This window comes from Microtus oregoni, unplaced genomic scaffold (genome assembly GCF_018167655.1).
Source record: "Microtus oregoni isolate MIOR12 unplaced genomic scaffold, Mior012 000013F_ref0000133, whole genome shotgun sequence".
Lineage (NCBI taxonomy): Eukaryota > Metazoa > Chordata > Mammalia > Rodentia > Cricetidae > Microtus > Microtus oregoni.
In genome coordinates this window covers 6,493,402-6,507,578 of record NW_024543072.1, presented here as the reverse complement: position 1 = coordinate 6,507,578, position 14,177 = coordinate 6,493,402, and the positions used below count along the sequence as shown (strand labels likewise).

The window sequence follows — 14,177 nt, the reverse complement described above, 5'->3', positions numbered from 1 at the left end:
CAGTCACTTTGTTTTCTAACAACCTGTAATGTTTCAGTTAGCACCAATATCTAAGAGAGCCGGGCTGCCTTCCACCCTTTCCAAATCCGAGAAACCTTTGGAGGAAGCTTGTGTGGGGACATGCTAGGGACCTGCATAGAAGGAGGAGGCCAGGTTCCCATGGCAACATCACAGTCTCCCATTTCTCAGGCATTTGTGCCGTAAAAGCGGAATTCCAGATGTGACAGTTTTGGAGACCCCTCCTGCCTTCAGAAAAAGTGTTTGAAGTGGGTACCGCTAGGCACCCCGCTCCCTGTGTGGTCCTAAGGCTTTTATTAGTAGCTAGGTTTGGAGCTGAACATTTCCTCTCGGCCTGAGCATAACAGCCGTGTTTACAGCTTTAAGTTTCCACCATAGTCTAATCACTGTTTTGCCCTCTTGGAAGAGACTTTCTTGAGCTTCCAGAGCGAAGCTTTGTTCCTTTCACAGTAAGAGAATGAGCTACTAGCTGATTTGCTGGGTGGGTGTTTCAGTGGCTGATCCTTTGCTGCTTCTCTGTACCTGGTGTTTACAGAAACTGGTTAATCTTTTGTCTATCTGTGTCTGCCTTCCTAGCTACAGATAGCCTGCCTTTTACCTTGAAGATGTCGGCTGTCTTAACATGAGGTTCTCATTTCATTGGGGAAATGGTGTAAAGCAGAGGAAAGGGTCCAGCCCAGGTCCCAGAGGCATGGTTTATAGCCTGCCTTTGATGTTTTCAGAACTGGAAAGACACAGCAATCTGTGTGTGTTATCAGCCGCAGAACACACAACTCAAATCCTTAGCAAAGTTATGGAGAAAGGAACTCCAAGGGCTTTTTAAAAACCAACTAGGTAGCGGAGTATTGTTCTGGTTCTTAAAAAAATCTTAATTAATTTTTATTTATGTGTATGTTTGTGTGTGTTTATGCACACATGTATACAAGTGCCCACAGAGGCCAGAAGAGGGCATTGGATCCCCTAGAGCAAAGACCCTTAGACCCAGCTCTTTACCACCAGGTCATCATTCCAGCTTCTTTTTTATTATTATTATTTTTTGTCTATCTGAGACAGGATCTCTCTTTGTAGCTCTGGCTGGCTCTGAACTTGCGGCAGTCCTCTGCAGTCTCCCAAGTCCTGGTTATAGTGGTAAACCACCATCCTGGCCTTCCCCTCTGTTTTTAAAGCACAGGAGAAGGGCAGCTTGTGTGTGTCTCTGTTACCTGTATGTGTGTGCTCACGCACGCATGTATGTGCTGGCACCTCTGGACTTTAACTATACAAGTGCAGCATCCGAGCAGTAATAAAGTCCTGAAGTGAGCAAGGAATCTTTAAACATAAGCCCACAGGGGCTAACAGTGCTTAGATGGGAGTCGTCCGAGGACCACCTGGGTAAGCGTCCCGACACTGTTATCGTCAGGGAATGGACTGCTGGAAAGGTGGGCGTGGATGGGGCTAGTCAAGGGAAGCCGGCTGATAAGATGGACAAATGATAACTGGCTTGTGTTGGTTCCATGCTAGAGCTCAGGAATAATTGTCCCTTCAGCGCTCCTTTGGGGAGCGTGAAATTGAGAACATGTGTGTTTTGATCAGCGGCGTGTCGGGGATGAATCTTGATTACGGCTTTGGCCTGGTGTGCAGACCACGCTTTGGACTGGTGATTTCCTACCTCCCCACACAAATCTCTTTAATTAACTCAAGATCTCCAGGCCTTTGGGGACTGATGTAGTAATTGCTAGTGGGAACCCCTTGGTTCTCCCTTAGAACTGTGTATTCCTTCTGGCCATCCGAGATCTTGCCTCCCCAAGCCAGACTGATGGCATCCTTTATCTCTGAAACTGGTTGTACCTATGGAAGGCGAGAATAGCTCCTAGGAGTGTGGAGAGAATGTATTCTGAGCAGATCCAGGCGTGGGCTGGTGTCTGATTCATTTTCCTTGTGTTTTGGACTTAGCAGCATTCTCCTTAGCTTACGTCACCTGGGGCTTCTCTGCATTCGCTAACTTTTTTTTTAGTTAAAGATTTGCACTGAAGTGAGTAGGATCTGGCTTTGTTTATAAAGCCATTTGAACTAGTACAGCCAATGACCCACTCTGTGGGTGCGCACCCCCCTCTGTTGGTAGTGTTCATTTGTACATTTCTGGCCTCACAGTTTGGTCTCATCGCTCTGGAAACCCACGGTGGAGATGATGCTAGGGGCAGTAAAAAGCAGGAGTTGGCCTTAGTTTTCAGTAGGTACTGCTAGGTGTACCTGTTTACGCTGGGCCCAGAACAGGATTCCAGAGGTGGCAGGCAAAGATACTGACCAGTAAATAAAGGAGTATGTTCTGCTGATCCTCATGATGGGGACTCTGTCTCTGAAAAATGCACAGGTTACTGTGGAAAAGAGTCAAAGGTCAACACCCCCCCCCCAAAAAAAAAAAAAGAAAAAACACAGAAAACCAACAACAAAACTCCTATGTCATATCTTTTTCAAATTCTTGGGCTTGGCACACAGTCAGCCCTTGATAGATAGGTCTCCCCCCCCCCCCCCCCAAATAAATAAGCACATGACTAAGCCAAAAAATACATACACAGACTTCAGTTGGTGTTCCATGGTGATTTATGGACCATTCACAGGGCTGGCCAACAGCTTTGTAAACTGTTCCGTAGGAAACAGTCCTGGGTTTTAGCTACTACCCCATTTTGATATTTAATGAGCTGAGAATTAAAGATACTTTTTTGTTGTGTGTTATTCAAAACCCATAAATGTTGATGCTGTGGCCTCGGGGTGCTGCATTCTTTCTTAATTAACCACCCCCACTTCGCTATAACGGTAGCTTTTAATTTGTTCCAAAGGGAACGGAGAAACCAGGCCCAGTGCCTGCAGCTCTCCTGTGAAGTTTCCTTTGGTTGGTGCACCGTCGTAGGAGCAGGGCGGAAGCAGCGAATGAGAGCTTGGTGAAGAAACCTTCCCCAGGAAGGAGGGAGCAGGGAGCTAATTCCTCAGTGTTCTAAAGGAATAAAATTCAAGATGCTAAAATTCCATGTCATGATCTAGCCACATGCCAGGAAGCGACGGCCTGAACATAAAATTGTGGCATGGAGCAGGGGCCCTCCCCAACATGGTGCTACCATGGCCAGTTTCTTTTCTTTTTAAAAGCACATCCTTCACAGCTTGGGTGAGTCTGTGAGGTGCCCACCCATTGTAATCTCAACACTGGATGGGGCCACAGAGGCAGGAGATCAGCCAGGCAGCCTCCGATTTCCTGTCTCCCTCATGCATCTCTGGTCACTGCTGTCTGTTAAGGCAGGCGTCTTCTCAGGAACCTTTGCGTGGGCGTTTCTGAGCTATGTGTCTGTCACAGTGCCGAACACTTACTGTGTGTCTCAAGAGTCCCACACTGGTCCTTCCCAAGGCCTTTTGTCTTGTGCTCTGTAGCTCAGGGGAGTTCAGAAACCTGCCCAAGGTCACACAGTGATTGGAATCACACCGGACATAGACTGGAGTACATCTCTAATGGACCTAAACTCCAGTCTCTTAACTCCAGACAAGCCCCAGGTAAGCCTACGGGAGCCCATCCTTAGGAGAGCAGGATCCTAGGCCCAGCTCTGAGGGGTCAGTGTTTCCTGTCTGCAGCCAGGTGATTAGCTGTGGGCACAGGAGGTGCAACCAGACTGCATTGGCACATGCTGTGTGTGTTACATTGAGATTCCGTTCATCTGTACTGCACTTGAAACATGCATGTGCCATATCTCAAACCCAGGACAAATGCCTAACTATTTAACATATCAAGGTGGACTTGACTGCCAGTTTTCCCAGCATCCCTCAGTCGCTACCTGGTAAAGGTTTGGCTGGCATACCCCGTCTCTTACCCTGAGCTCTCCAGTCTAGTGCTCCGGTTACCCCTCCTCCAGCTACTCTTCCCTATGTAACCCAGCCATTTTGGTTAAGTGACCTTTTTGCTACCCTTTACTCTCTTGGCTGCCCCCCTCTTCACAGGCCAGGCTCAGGGTCAGGTTCACTTCTGACTCTCACAGATGTCCCTGGCTCTGGCTGTGCGCCCTCTCACATCTGCAGGAACGTTCTCTCCCACCGTGCTTAGGAACATTCATGTCCTTCCTCTTTTGGTTCTGTTTCTTTCATTCAGCGTGTTGTTAGCTTTCTGTTGCTGCTCTGAAAATTACCTTGAACTTCATGGCATGAGATAACACAAATTTCTCATCCTGTAGTTCTGGAGGTCAGAATTATGAATGAGTCTCATCTACTGAAGTCAAAGTGTTGGCAGCACTGACTCCTTCTGGATGCTGCAGGGGAGGATCCATTCCTTGCCTGGCCCAACCTCTAGAGACGGCACACATTCTTTGGCCCAGTAGCTCCTTCTGTCTAGTCAAGTATGTCAGTGATCTCCAGTCAGCCAGTCTCCTTCCCTGTCTCCCCTCCACCATCTCGTCTCCTTTTCTCTGGTACCAACCCTTCTTTCTTCCAAGAATCTTCACAGTGGCCCACCAGGATCACTCAGAACATTGTCCCCATTTCAGCATCCTTGAACCTAATTGTATTTTTTATTGATATTTATTGAGCTCTACATTTTTCTCTGCTCTCCTCCCTGCCTCTCCCCTCCTTCCTTCAACCCTCCCCCAAGGTTGCCATGCTCCTAATTTACTAAGGAGATCTTGTCTTTTTCTACTTCCCATGTAGATCTATGTAAGTCTCTCTAGGTGTCCTCATTGTTGTCTAAGTTCTCTGGGATTGTGGTTTGTAGGCTGGCTTTCTTTGCTTTATGTTTAAAAACCACCTATGAGTGAGTACATGTGGTAATTGTCTTTCTGGGTCTGGGTTACCTTACTCCAAATAATGTTTTCTAGTTCCACGCATTTTCCTGAAAAATTCAAGCTGTCATTATTTTTTCTCCTTTGTAGTACTCCATTGTGTAAATGTACCACATTTTCCTTATCCATTCTTTGGTCGAGGGACATTTAGGTTGTTTCCAGGTTCTGGCTATGACAAACAAAGCTGCTATGAACATAGTTGAGCACATATCCTTGTGGCATGATTGAGCATCCTTTGGTTATATACTCCAAAGTGGTGTTATTGGATCTGTAGGAAGGTTGTTTCCTAATTTTTTGAGAAATCACCACACTGACATCCAAAGGGGTTGTATTAGCTTGCACTCCCACCAGCAATGGAGGAGTGTTCCCTTTACCCTACAACCTCTCCAGCATAAGTTGTCATCAGTGTTTTTGATCTTGGCCATTCTTACAGGTGTAAGATGGAATCTCAGAGTTGTTTTGATTTGCATTTCTCTGATGACTAAGGGTGTTGAACATTTCCTTAAGTGTCTTTCAGCCATTTTAGATTCTTCTGTTGAGAGTTCTGTGTTTAGGTCTGTACTCCATTTTTTTTTTAAAAAATTGGATTATGTATTCTTTTGATGACCAGTTTCTTGAGTTCTTTGTATATTTTGGAGCTCAGACCTCTGTCTGATGTGGGATTAGTGTAGGCTGTCGTTTTGTCTTGTTGACCGTGTCCTTTGCTTTACAGAAGCTTTTCAGTTTCAGGAGTTCCCATTTATTAATTGTTTCTCTCAGTGTTTGTGCTGCTGGGGTTATATTTAGGAAGTGGTCTCCTGTGCCAATGCATTCAAATGTACTTCCCACTTTCTCTTCTATAAGGTTCAGTGTGGCTGGCTTTATGTTGAGGTCTTTGATCCATTTGCACTTGAGTTTTGTGCATGGTGATAGATATGGGTCTGTTTTCATTCTTCTACATGTTGATATCCAGTTATGCCAGCACCACTTGTTAAATATGCTTTCTTTTTTCCATTTGATATTTTTTGCTTCTTTGTCAAAAATCAGGTGTTCGAAGATGTGCTGATTGATATCTGGGTCTTCTATTGGGTTCTATTGGTCCTCCTGTCTGTTCTTCTGCCAATACCAGGCTGTTTTAAGTACTGTAGCTTTGTAGTAGAGTTTGAAGTCAGGAATTGTGATGCCTCCAGAAGTTCTTTTATTGTACAGGATTGTTTTGGCTATCCTGGGTTTTTTGCTTTTCCATATGAAATTGAGTACCGTTCTTTCAAGGTCTGTGAAGAATTTTGCTGGGATTTTGATGGGCATTGTGTTGAATCTGTAGATTGCTTTTGGTAAGACCTAATTGTATTTATATAGTCCCTTCTGTTATATGTAGAATAAGTCACAGGTTCTAGGCCATGGATGTGGGCATCCTTAAAGGAGACTTTAATTTCTGTCTGCCATGAAATAGAACAGAAACAGCTGCTTTGTGAACTAGCCAGGCACAGTGTTTCTAAGGTGGTTCCTGCGGACTGGGGAGCAGTTAAAAACGTTTTTTGGGCCTGAGTAAAGACTGCCCAGTGAAGCATCTACTGCTCACATGCTGAGAAACTTACAGTCAAGGACTTGGGAGGACAAAAGGTCTTTACAGTGAGATAAGAACTGGTACCTAGGGAGGTAGGTGTCTTTTATTGCTGAGCTCCGTGGTTAGACTTGGATAGTTCCAGGACTTCGGAGCTCCACTTGTCTGTGGAATTAAAATCTCCACTTCACATTTACAGTCACAGAAGTGCCGCACCAGTGAAACTGCACATCTGTGGTGGCTTTGCGCCTCTCCAGTGAGCACACAGGCATGTGAGGTGTGAGGAACACGATGTGGTGAGGACCAGACTAGATAAGTCTGCCATCCTATGGACGAGCAAGACCTGGGTGATGGGAAGAAGAGGGAATTCTGCACGTGCAGGAGTACCCGAGTGGACCTGCAGTGTTTTATGGGGTTGGGGAGAGGAGGTAGTGATTTTTCATTTGTATTTTTAATAAATAAAGCTTGCCTGAAGAACAGAATGCAAAACAGCCACACTAGTCAGCCATACAGGCCAGGCAGTGGTGGTGCACACCTCTAACCCCAGCACTAGAGAGGAATATAAGGTGGGATGACACAGGAACTCAGTCTCTTTCAGTCTGAAGATTTCGTGAAGGCAAGAGCTCTCTAGTGGCTGGTTGCTTTGCTTTTCTGAGCCTTAGGTTGAACCCCGATATCTGTCTCTGGTTCTTGTTAATCATGCTACATTTGGTACCTGATGTTTGAGCGTAAAAATTCACAAAAAAACATTTTCCTGTCGCTCTTAAGCCACTGGCACAGCTCAGACTTGGCTAGGCGTTCTTTTCTTTTTTTCCCAAGCGTCTGAGGGAGTTTGGGATTTTTCTCTTGGAGCCTCTGTGTAATACTCTCCAGCTGCCCAATCTCCGGAAGACCCTGGGATCTGATGTAGGAGGGTCTTCTATCTATCTGTTGCTTTCATTGGTTAATTAATAAAGAAAACTGCTTGGCCTGATAGGTAGGCAGGGAAGACAGAACAGAATTGTGGGAGGAAGAAAGCAGAGTCAAGCAGACGCTGTGCTTCCCCTACCCAAGACGGACGGTGGTTAGACTCATGCCGGTAAGCCACAGTCAAGTGGCAATACACATTAATAGAAATGGGTTAATCAAGATGTGAGAGTTAGCCAGTAAGAGGCTAGAGCTAATGGGCCAGGCCGTGTTTAAATGAATATAATTTGTGTGTTGTTATTTCCGGGGCTAAGCTAGCCATGCGGGAGCCGGGCGGGACGAAAAGCAGGCCTACTCCCCTATTACTACAGGGCTCCAAATGCCACAGACTGGCTGGTCTGTTTTCAGGCAATGCCCCCTTCCACCACACATGCTTTTCCCGCAAAATTCCTTGTGGGGTTTTTCAGACAACCATCCGTCTGTCCATCTGTCTGTCTCTCTCTTGCTCTCTCTCCACCATGGGTTGTAGGCTCTCCCTGAACCTTCTAAGGCTGCTGCCAAACTAGGTAGCTGCCTTGAAATCCAGTCAGGCTTTTACTGTTTTATGCTCCACATCTTCATCAACATCATCGGTATATTTGGTAAGACAATTGGGAAATTTTTTTCAAATTTAATATTTGTTTTTGTTTTTCAAGACAGGGTGTCTCTGTATTCCTTCGGAGCTGCCTATCCTAGAACTCACTCTGCAGACCAGGCTGGCCTACAAGGCAGGCAGTTATAAAAGGATCAAATCGAACTCTAAAGGATATGCTAAATAAACAGAAAGGGATGATAAATACCCCCAGAAATAGTTTGCATAATGCTTTATTAACTTTAAATTTTAAAAATGATAATGAGAAAGGAACAGCAGCTGCAGAGAGACATTGGATAGTAGAAAAAACTACAGAATTAAATCAGTCAATATACTTTAAAGATGTACTGACCTCAGAATGGAAACCAGGACATGTGTTATGTTGGGGATGGGGTTTTGCTTTTGTTTCCACAGGAGAAGAAAAGCTATGAATACCATGAAAATTGTTAAAGGTTCGATTTGAACAAAAGACACCTCTTAATTAAAAGAGATGATAGTTCGTTAAGCACCATGGCCGTTTAAACTAAATCTAATTTTTTTTTTAAAAAAAATTATTTATTTATTTAACCTGTATGCCTGCACACACGCACCAGAAGAGGGCACCAGATCTCATTATAGATGGTTATGAGCTACCATGTGGTTGTTGGGAATTGAACTCAGGACCTCTGTAAGAGCAGCCAGTGCACCTAACCTCTGAGCCATCTCTCCATTTAACCTATAAATCTAACATGCTTTTCATTTGATTAGATATAACTTGCAAAGAGAGAATCTCTTCAAAATTAGAGTTGGGAAGAGTTTTGCTTCTGTCTTTTCTGGAGAATAAAGGTATCCAGCTAAGAAAATGAAAACTACTGAACAAATTATACATCTAAAGAAAAAGAGCAAATTATCCAGAAAAAAAAGTCTCAAGCAAAAGAGTGAATTAGCCTATTGGTATATTATATTTTCAGCAGGATAAAATTTGTTCTGCTGTTCTCCACAGACATATACTGCAAATGGTCACTTTGTAGTCCCAGTCCAGTTAAAGATTAAAGCTGGCTTTGGAGTTGGAGTGTGGCTCTCTCCTTCTCTAAACCCAAGCATGCTTGTTAAAGTGAAATCCAAAATTTCTGTCTCATGTCAGAAAAGTCACCTGATATGGGACAGAAGACATACAAATATTAAGGACTATTTTGTTGCTACTAATCTCGTAATCTTCTGGTTTTATATTGACTTTTTAACAGGTTTTCTTAGGGTATAAGATTTATAAGGTATATATATATATATTAATTAAACTTTTTGCCATGATGTTAATGGTCATAGAGAGTACTAACTAATTCTACAAAAAGGTTTCATCTACCTTACTGTACATGATTTCAGGTTTGAGTACCATCAGTTTTCTGCAGTGAACCATGAGCACACCTAAGCCTTTGAAGTCTCCAAAAGGAGGATGAGGCCCCACAATGATGATTCCCGCAGGACCATGATAACACCACTAACCTGAAAAACACCACCTAATGATTGTTTTTTTAGTACAAGCTACTCAGAACAATGTTGAGGTGGCTAGTTTAGACGATCCGATCCAGTCTAACGGTACTTTAAACAAGCCCTGCACTTTCCCCTTGCACAGAGACTGGATAACAAATAATACCTCTCCCAGTATTTAACAATTAACCCCAATTTTTCTTTTCAGGATCCCCTAAAGATACTGTCACTCCCTAGAGAGCAGGAAATAAAATTTAAGAATACTATGCCCACATTTCCAAGAGGTGAGATGTGTGGTTTTTGGTTGCTCAGTGGTTTATGGATATTTGTCATTGTTTAGGGGGGTTAGTTACCAGTTGTTATTCGTTATAGCCAGGAGGAAAGTTGAACAAAGGAGATTAGACTCAGAGTTCTTGTTTTGAAAAGAGAAAAGGGGGATATGGATATGATATGATAAAAGGGTAAAATCTATTTTGAAAAGAAAAAAGGGAGGATATAGATATGATAAGATAAAAAGGTAGATTATTGAATCTACTAGTTTTAAATGTTTTACATTGGGTTGGACTTTTGTATATTGTATACAAATTTTGCATAGTGATACAAATTTGAGATTAATTTTTAAAAAAACATTATACGTACGTTTCTAATCTTATTCAAGGTATTGTACCTATAAAGCTCATTTAACAATGTAATGCAAATTTCTAGTCTTTGAAAATTATATTTACCAATTGTTTAGAATACTAACGAAATGCAGGTTAGTAGTTAATCACCTATTACAATCAATCTTGTCACTTTAGGTATGTTTTCAATGTGAAACAGATATATTTTAGATATACAGGTCGCATTCAAACACTTCAGAGATCTACAGAATATGGCATTTAAGAAGTTTTAATAAAATTGGTTCTTTTTCCTTTTTTTATGACAATGAGACGTCTACTCTTGGCAGTACCAATCCACTTTAGAGAAGATAATAGGCTTTGAAGAAACTCCACATGGAGTTTACTGTCTTTGTGGCAAAAGCATGTCACTGGGCACGCCTCACCTGCTGACAGTATGCTGTCCTAGTTGGACAAGCAGGACACAACAGAGAGTGACTGCTGAACACTGTCAAGATAAGGCGGGACAGCCCTTCAGAATGTCCTGCTTCCTAGGAAAGTATCCTGTCTGATATTGTAGACCTGTAGGCTAAAGATGGATGTCCCAGCATTGCTGAGAAACTTCAGGTGACTGTTCAGGGAGCCAGCTGTTTCTGTCATTTCTCACATTTTTTGGAAGTCACTTGCTTGCAGTTCCTACTTTTTCAGTCAATATTAGTTCCTTCTTGGGTTTCAGAGGGAGTTGAAGACTTGATAGTTATAGTTTTCCTGACGCAGAATGCAAGTTATAATAGAAAGTAAATTAGGTAACCTCACCAAGATAGGATAACTAATGGAGTATTTTCTCTGAATTTGTCCAGTGCAAATGGACTAGACACTGTTGATGTATTTATTGCCTGTATATATTGAATATAGTTATTGTACTTACTATATATAGCTTTTCTTATTTTAGTTATAGCCTTTTTTTCATTTTTAGACAAAAAAGGGAAACATGGTATTTTATTTGTTTTTTAATAACTCTTGCCTAACGAACAGAACACAAAACAGCCTCACTAGTCAGCCATAGAAGCTGAGTGGTGCTGCACACTTTTAACCCCAGCACCTGAGAGACATATACGGTGTGATGGACAGGAACTCGCTCTCTTTCAGTCCTAAGATTTCAAAGCTCTCTAGTGGTTTTTTTGATCTTCAGGTTGAACCTCAGTATCTGCCTCTGGGTTTTTATTAATCGTGCTACGGGGGAATGTGCTGGGTAACTAGGCAGGTAAGGGCCACTCCAGGAATGGTGTAAACTGGTAGTGAGCCAGTGAAGGACTGGGCACATGGGCGACATGTCTGCAGCTCACCTTTATGGCCAGAGCCTCTTGAAGTCATGATTTGGGTTTGATTTGTTGCTAGATACTCTTCTGGGGCCTTAGGACAAGTTGGAATCATCAGTGGGTAATTAGGTGGGCACCTCACACAAGTCTCAATGTCCTGATCCAGCTCACCTAAGCCTCCTTGGACAGCTTCTCATGTATCAGAAATCTTGTTTCAATGTTCACAGAATAGCACAGACAGCTCATTGTTTTGGGTTCCTTTTTGTCAGGCATTAGCCATTGCAACCACCAATAAATGTCTGTTACAAACATACCTCAATAGAAATTCAGGGGGAAAAAAGAGAGAGGGGAGCAGTTAAAGAGGAAATGGCACACAAGTTTCACTAGTCACACAGGCAGATAGGTTACTGGTTAGAGTCCCTTGGCACCTGCTCTTTTTTTTTTTTTTTTTTTTTTTTTTTGGTTTTTCGAGACAGGGTTTCTCTGTGGTTTTGGAGCCTGTCCTGGAACTAGCTCTTGTAGACCAGGCTGGTCTCGAAATTGGCACCTGCTCTTAAATGGGATGTTTTCCTTGTTGAAAAGTGTATCTGTGGTCTTCTTCAAACCCATCTCAGAAGGAAGTTGTTATGCACATTCCTTAAAACAAACGAAAGGGAGCTGGAGAGCTGGTTCAGTGTGTAAGAGCACTGGTTGCTCTTCCAAAGGTCCTGTTTCAATTCCCAGCAACCACTTGGTGGTTCACAACCATCTGTAGTGTGATCTGGTGCCCTTTCCTGGCCTGCAGGCATATATGCAGGCAGAACACTGCATACATAAAACAACAAAACCAAACCAAACCATTCAGATAGTTGAGACTCAACCCCAGTGGAGGGGAGTGGTGTCCCTTGGTTGTCAGGTAAAACCACTGATCTTGGCCTTCCTGGTTTTCTTTTTCTGATGCCGCTGTTTTCCTCAGCATTATGATTAGTTGCTAGCCTCTCTATTTGTGCGTCTTCCGTACTGTTGTACACTCTGACCCTACCCCCCTTATTCATTCAGGTGCTGTCTTGCAGAAGCACCCTACATTTCTCTGCCGCCGCCAGCGCTTTTACTTCAGCCACACAGGCTTTGTCATCTAAAGGGGAGTGCTTGGTGGGCCAAGGATTTGCAGTTTGCTTGTGTCCAGTTACTCTTCTCTGAAAGCATGAGCACCAGGCGTCTTCATGAAGTGGGTTCGTGACTGTTGTACCTTCTATGGCACCTAAAACTATGCCCGGCTCATCCTGGACTGCAAGCTTATGCCCTTGGGCCGTGTAAGGGGAGGAGGGGTGTGGTTGGCAGTTTTAAAGGCTTGTGGGAATCGGATTTGCCCTCTTCCTGGTTGTAGCTTGGGTCTGTGCCTTCTGGAAGTCAGGCCGCTTCTGTCTGTACAGACCGTGTGCTAAGGAGTGATAAGTGCTTTTAATATTTCCCAAGTTTCCTGCCCTGCAATGAGTTCTGCAGTCTCACCATATGCAAAGAAGGGTTGGAAAAGGAAGCTGGATAAAGAAGCGGGCCAGGAAGAGGAGCCTCAGGGACTGCTGGGTACACCTAGTTGACTTAGGTTTTGTGTTGTTGCTTGCTTATCCCTCACTTTGGTGTCCGTGTGCCCGCCCGCCTCGTTCTGCACAGCTGTGGTTTTCTGTGTGTATTTGAGCTCAGGGATACGGTTTCAGTGGCCATGCCTGGCTTCAGGAGAAGCAGCGTGAACATGCCTGGAGCATGTGGAAGTGATGGCTGTGTGGCCTGCACTCCTGGGCCCCATCAGGAGTGTTCACATTGGGTCTCAGCCTGACACTTGCCCGTTAAACACCAGGCTGGTAGCACATGGTTTCCCCCTACATCCTCCTTGTTAAGTGGAAACTTCAGCCGTGTGGTTAAAATAGTTTCCCATCATCTAGCACTTCAGAATCAACTTATTTTGGAGAATTCCCCAATTAATACCGAATGGCAGATTATTAAAGAAATATAAACAGAGTCGGTAGACCTGGCCGGCTGACCTAGAGCAGCCCTTTTGTAGGAGGAGCAGCTTTGGGATTAGGAAGAAGCGGGGTCAATGGGAGCATCTGGAGCTCCCTCTATGGCTGCTGTATTTAGAGTGGCAAGTCTGGTGGAGTTGTTACCCTACTACTAAGGCTGCAGATGGCTAATGGCTACATCACCAAGAGTTAAGAGTTTGAAGTTTTAAAGTTTGCTTCTTTTATGACCAACCCTGTGTATTCCCAGCATAGATATGGAGACAGTGAAGAATTGTCTCATTAAAAGTAATGGCTTATTCCCATATTCATTTCCAGTCTTGGAATGAGAACTGGTTTCTGTAGACTTGAAGAATTGCCTATCTGTCTTGCTTTACTAGAGCTGTCTGCTAGCCGAGTTCTATAACCAATCAGGGTCCGATTGGAAGGGCTCCATCTGGCAGCCCTGGTCTCTAGCCTAATTTTACTGCTAATGAATTACCTAACCCCTAAGCATGGACCAGTCTGTTTCTATTGTCTTAGGGGAAAGAGTGCCCACGATCCCTAGTGGGTAGGGATCCCTTGGACTGGAGGGTGTTTGGAGTGGGGGTGGGTAGGTCATGGAACAGTGCGAGGAGGAGCTCATCTATAGGACTGGCATGACCCTGGGCCTCTGCAGTGCTTTGCTCATTTAGATGCTGGGAAAGTAAGTTGGCTTCACTCTGCATCATGTTCTCGTTTTCCCACAGGGAGTGGGGCTGGCCAGCCGAAGCAGCGGGCTGTACAACATCACCTTCAGATATGACAGTAAGTAACTGGCCTGACCGCAGAGAAGAAGTCAGGCAATTTCGTTCAGAAATCCAGAGTTCGCACACTCGTGCTTCATCATGGATACCGCAGATCCTGGGATTAATTTTCTGAACCTGTTTGGGTTTTT

General features: G+C 43.9%; 1 protein-coding gene across 2 annotated transcripts in view; it reads left to right on the top strand.

Annotated features, from left to right (window-relative positions):
• Positions 1–14,177, top strand: part of Il17rd (interleukin 17 receptor D) — a 64,924-nt gene that overhangs the window by 29,645 nt on the left and 21,102 nt on the right. For both annotated transcript variants that reach the window (XM_041662797.1, XM_041662796.1), the window contains exon 2: positions 13,990–14,047. In XM_041662797.1, coding sequence (XP_041518731.1) covers positions 13,990–14,047 — 58 coding nt within the window. The remainder of the gene's footprint in view (positions 1–13,989; positions 14,048–14,177) is intronic.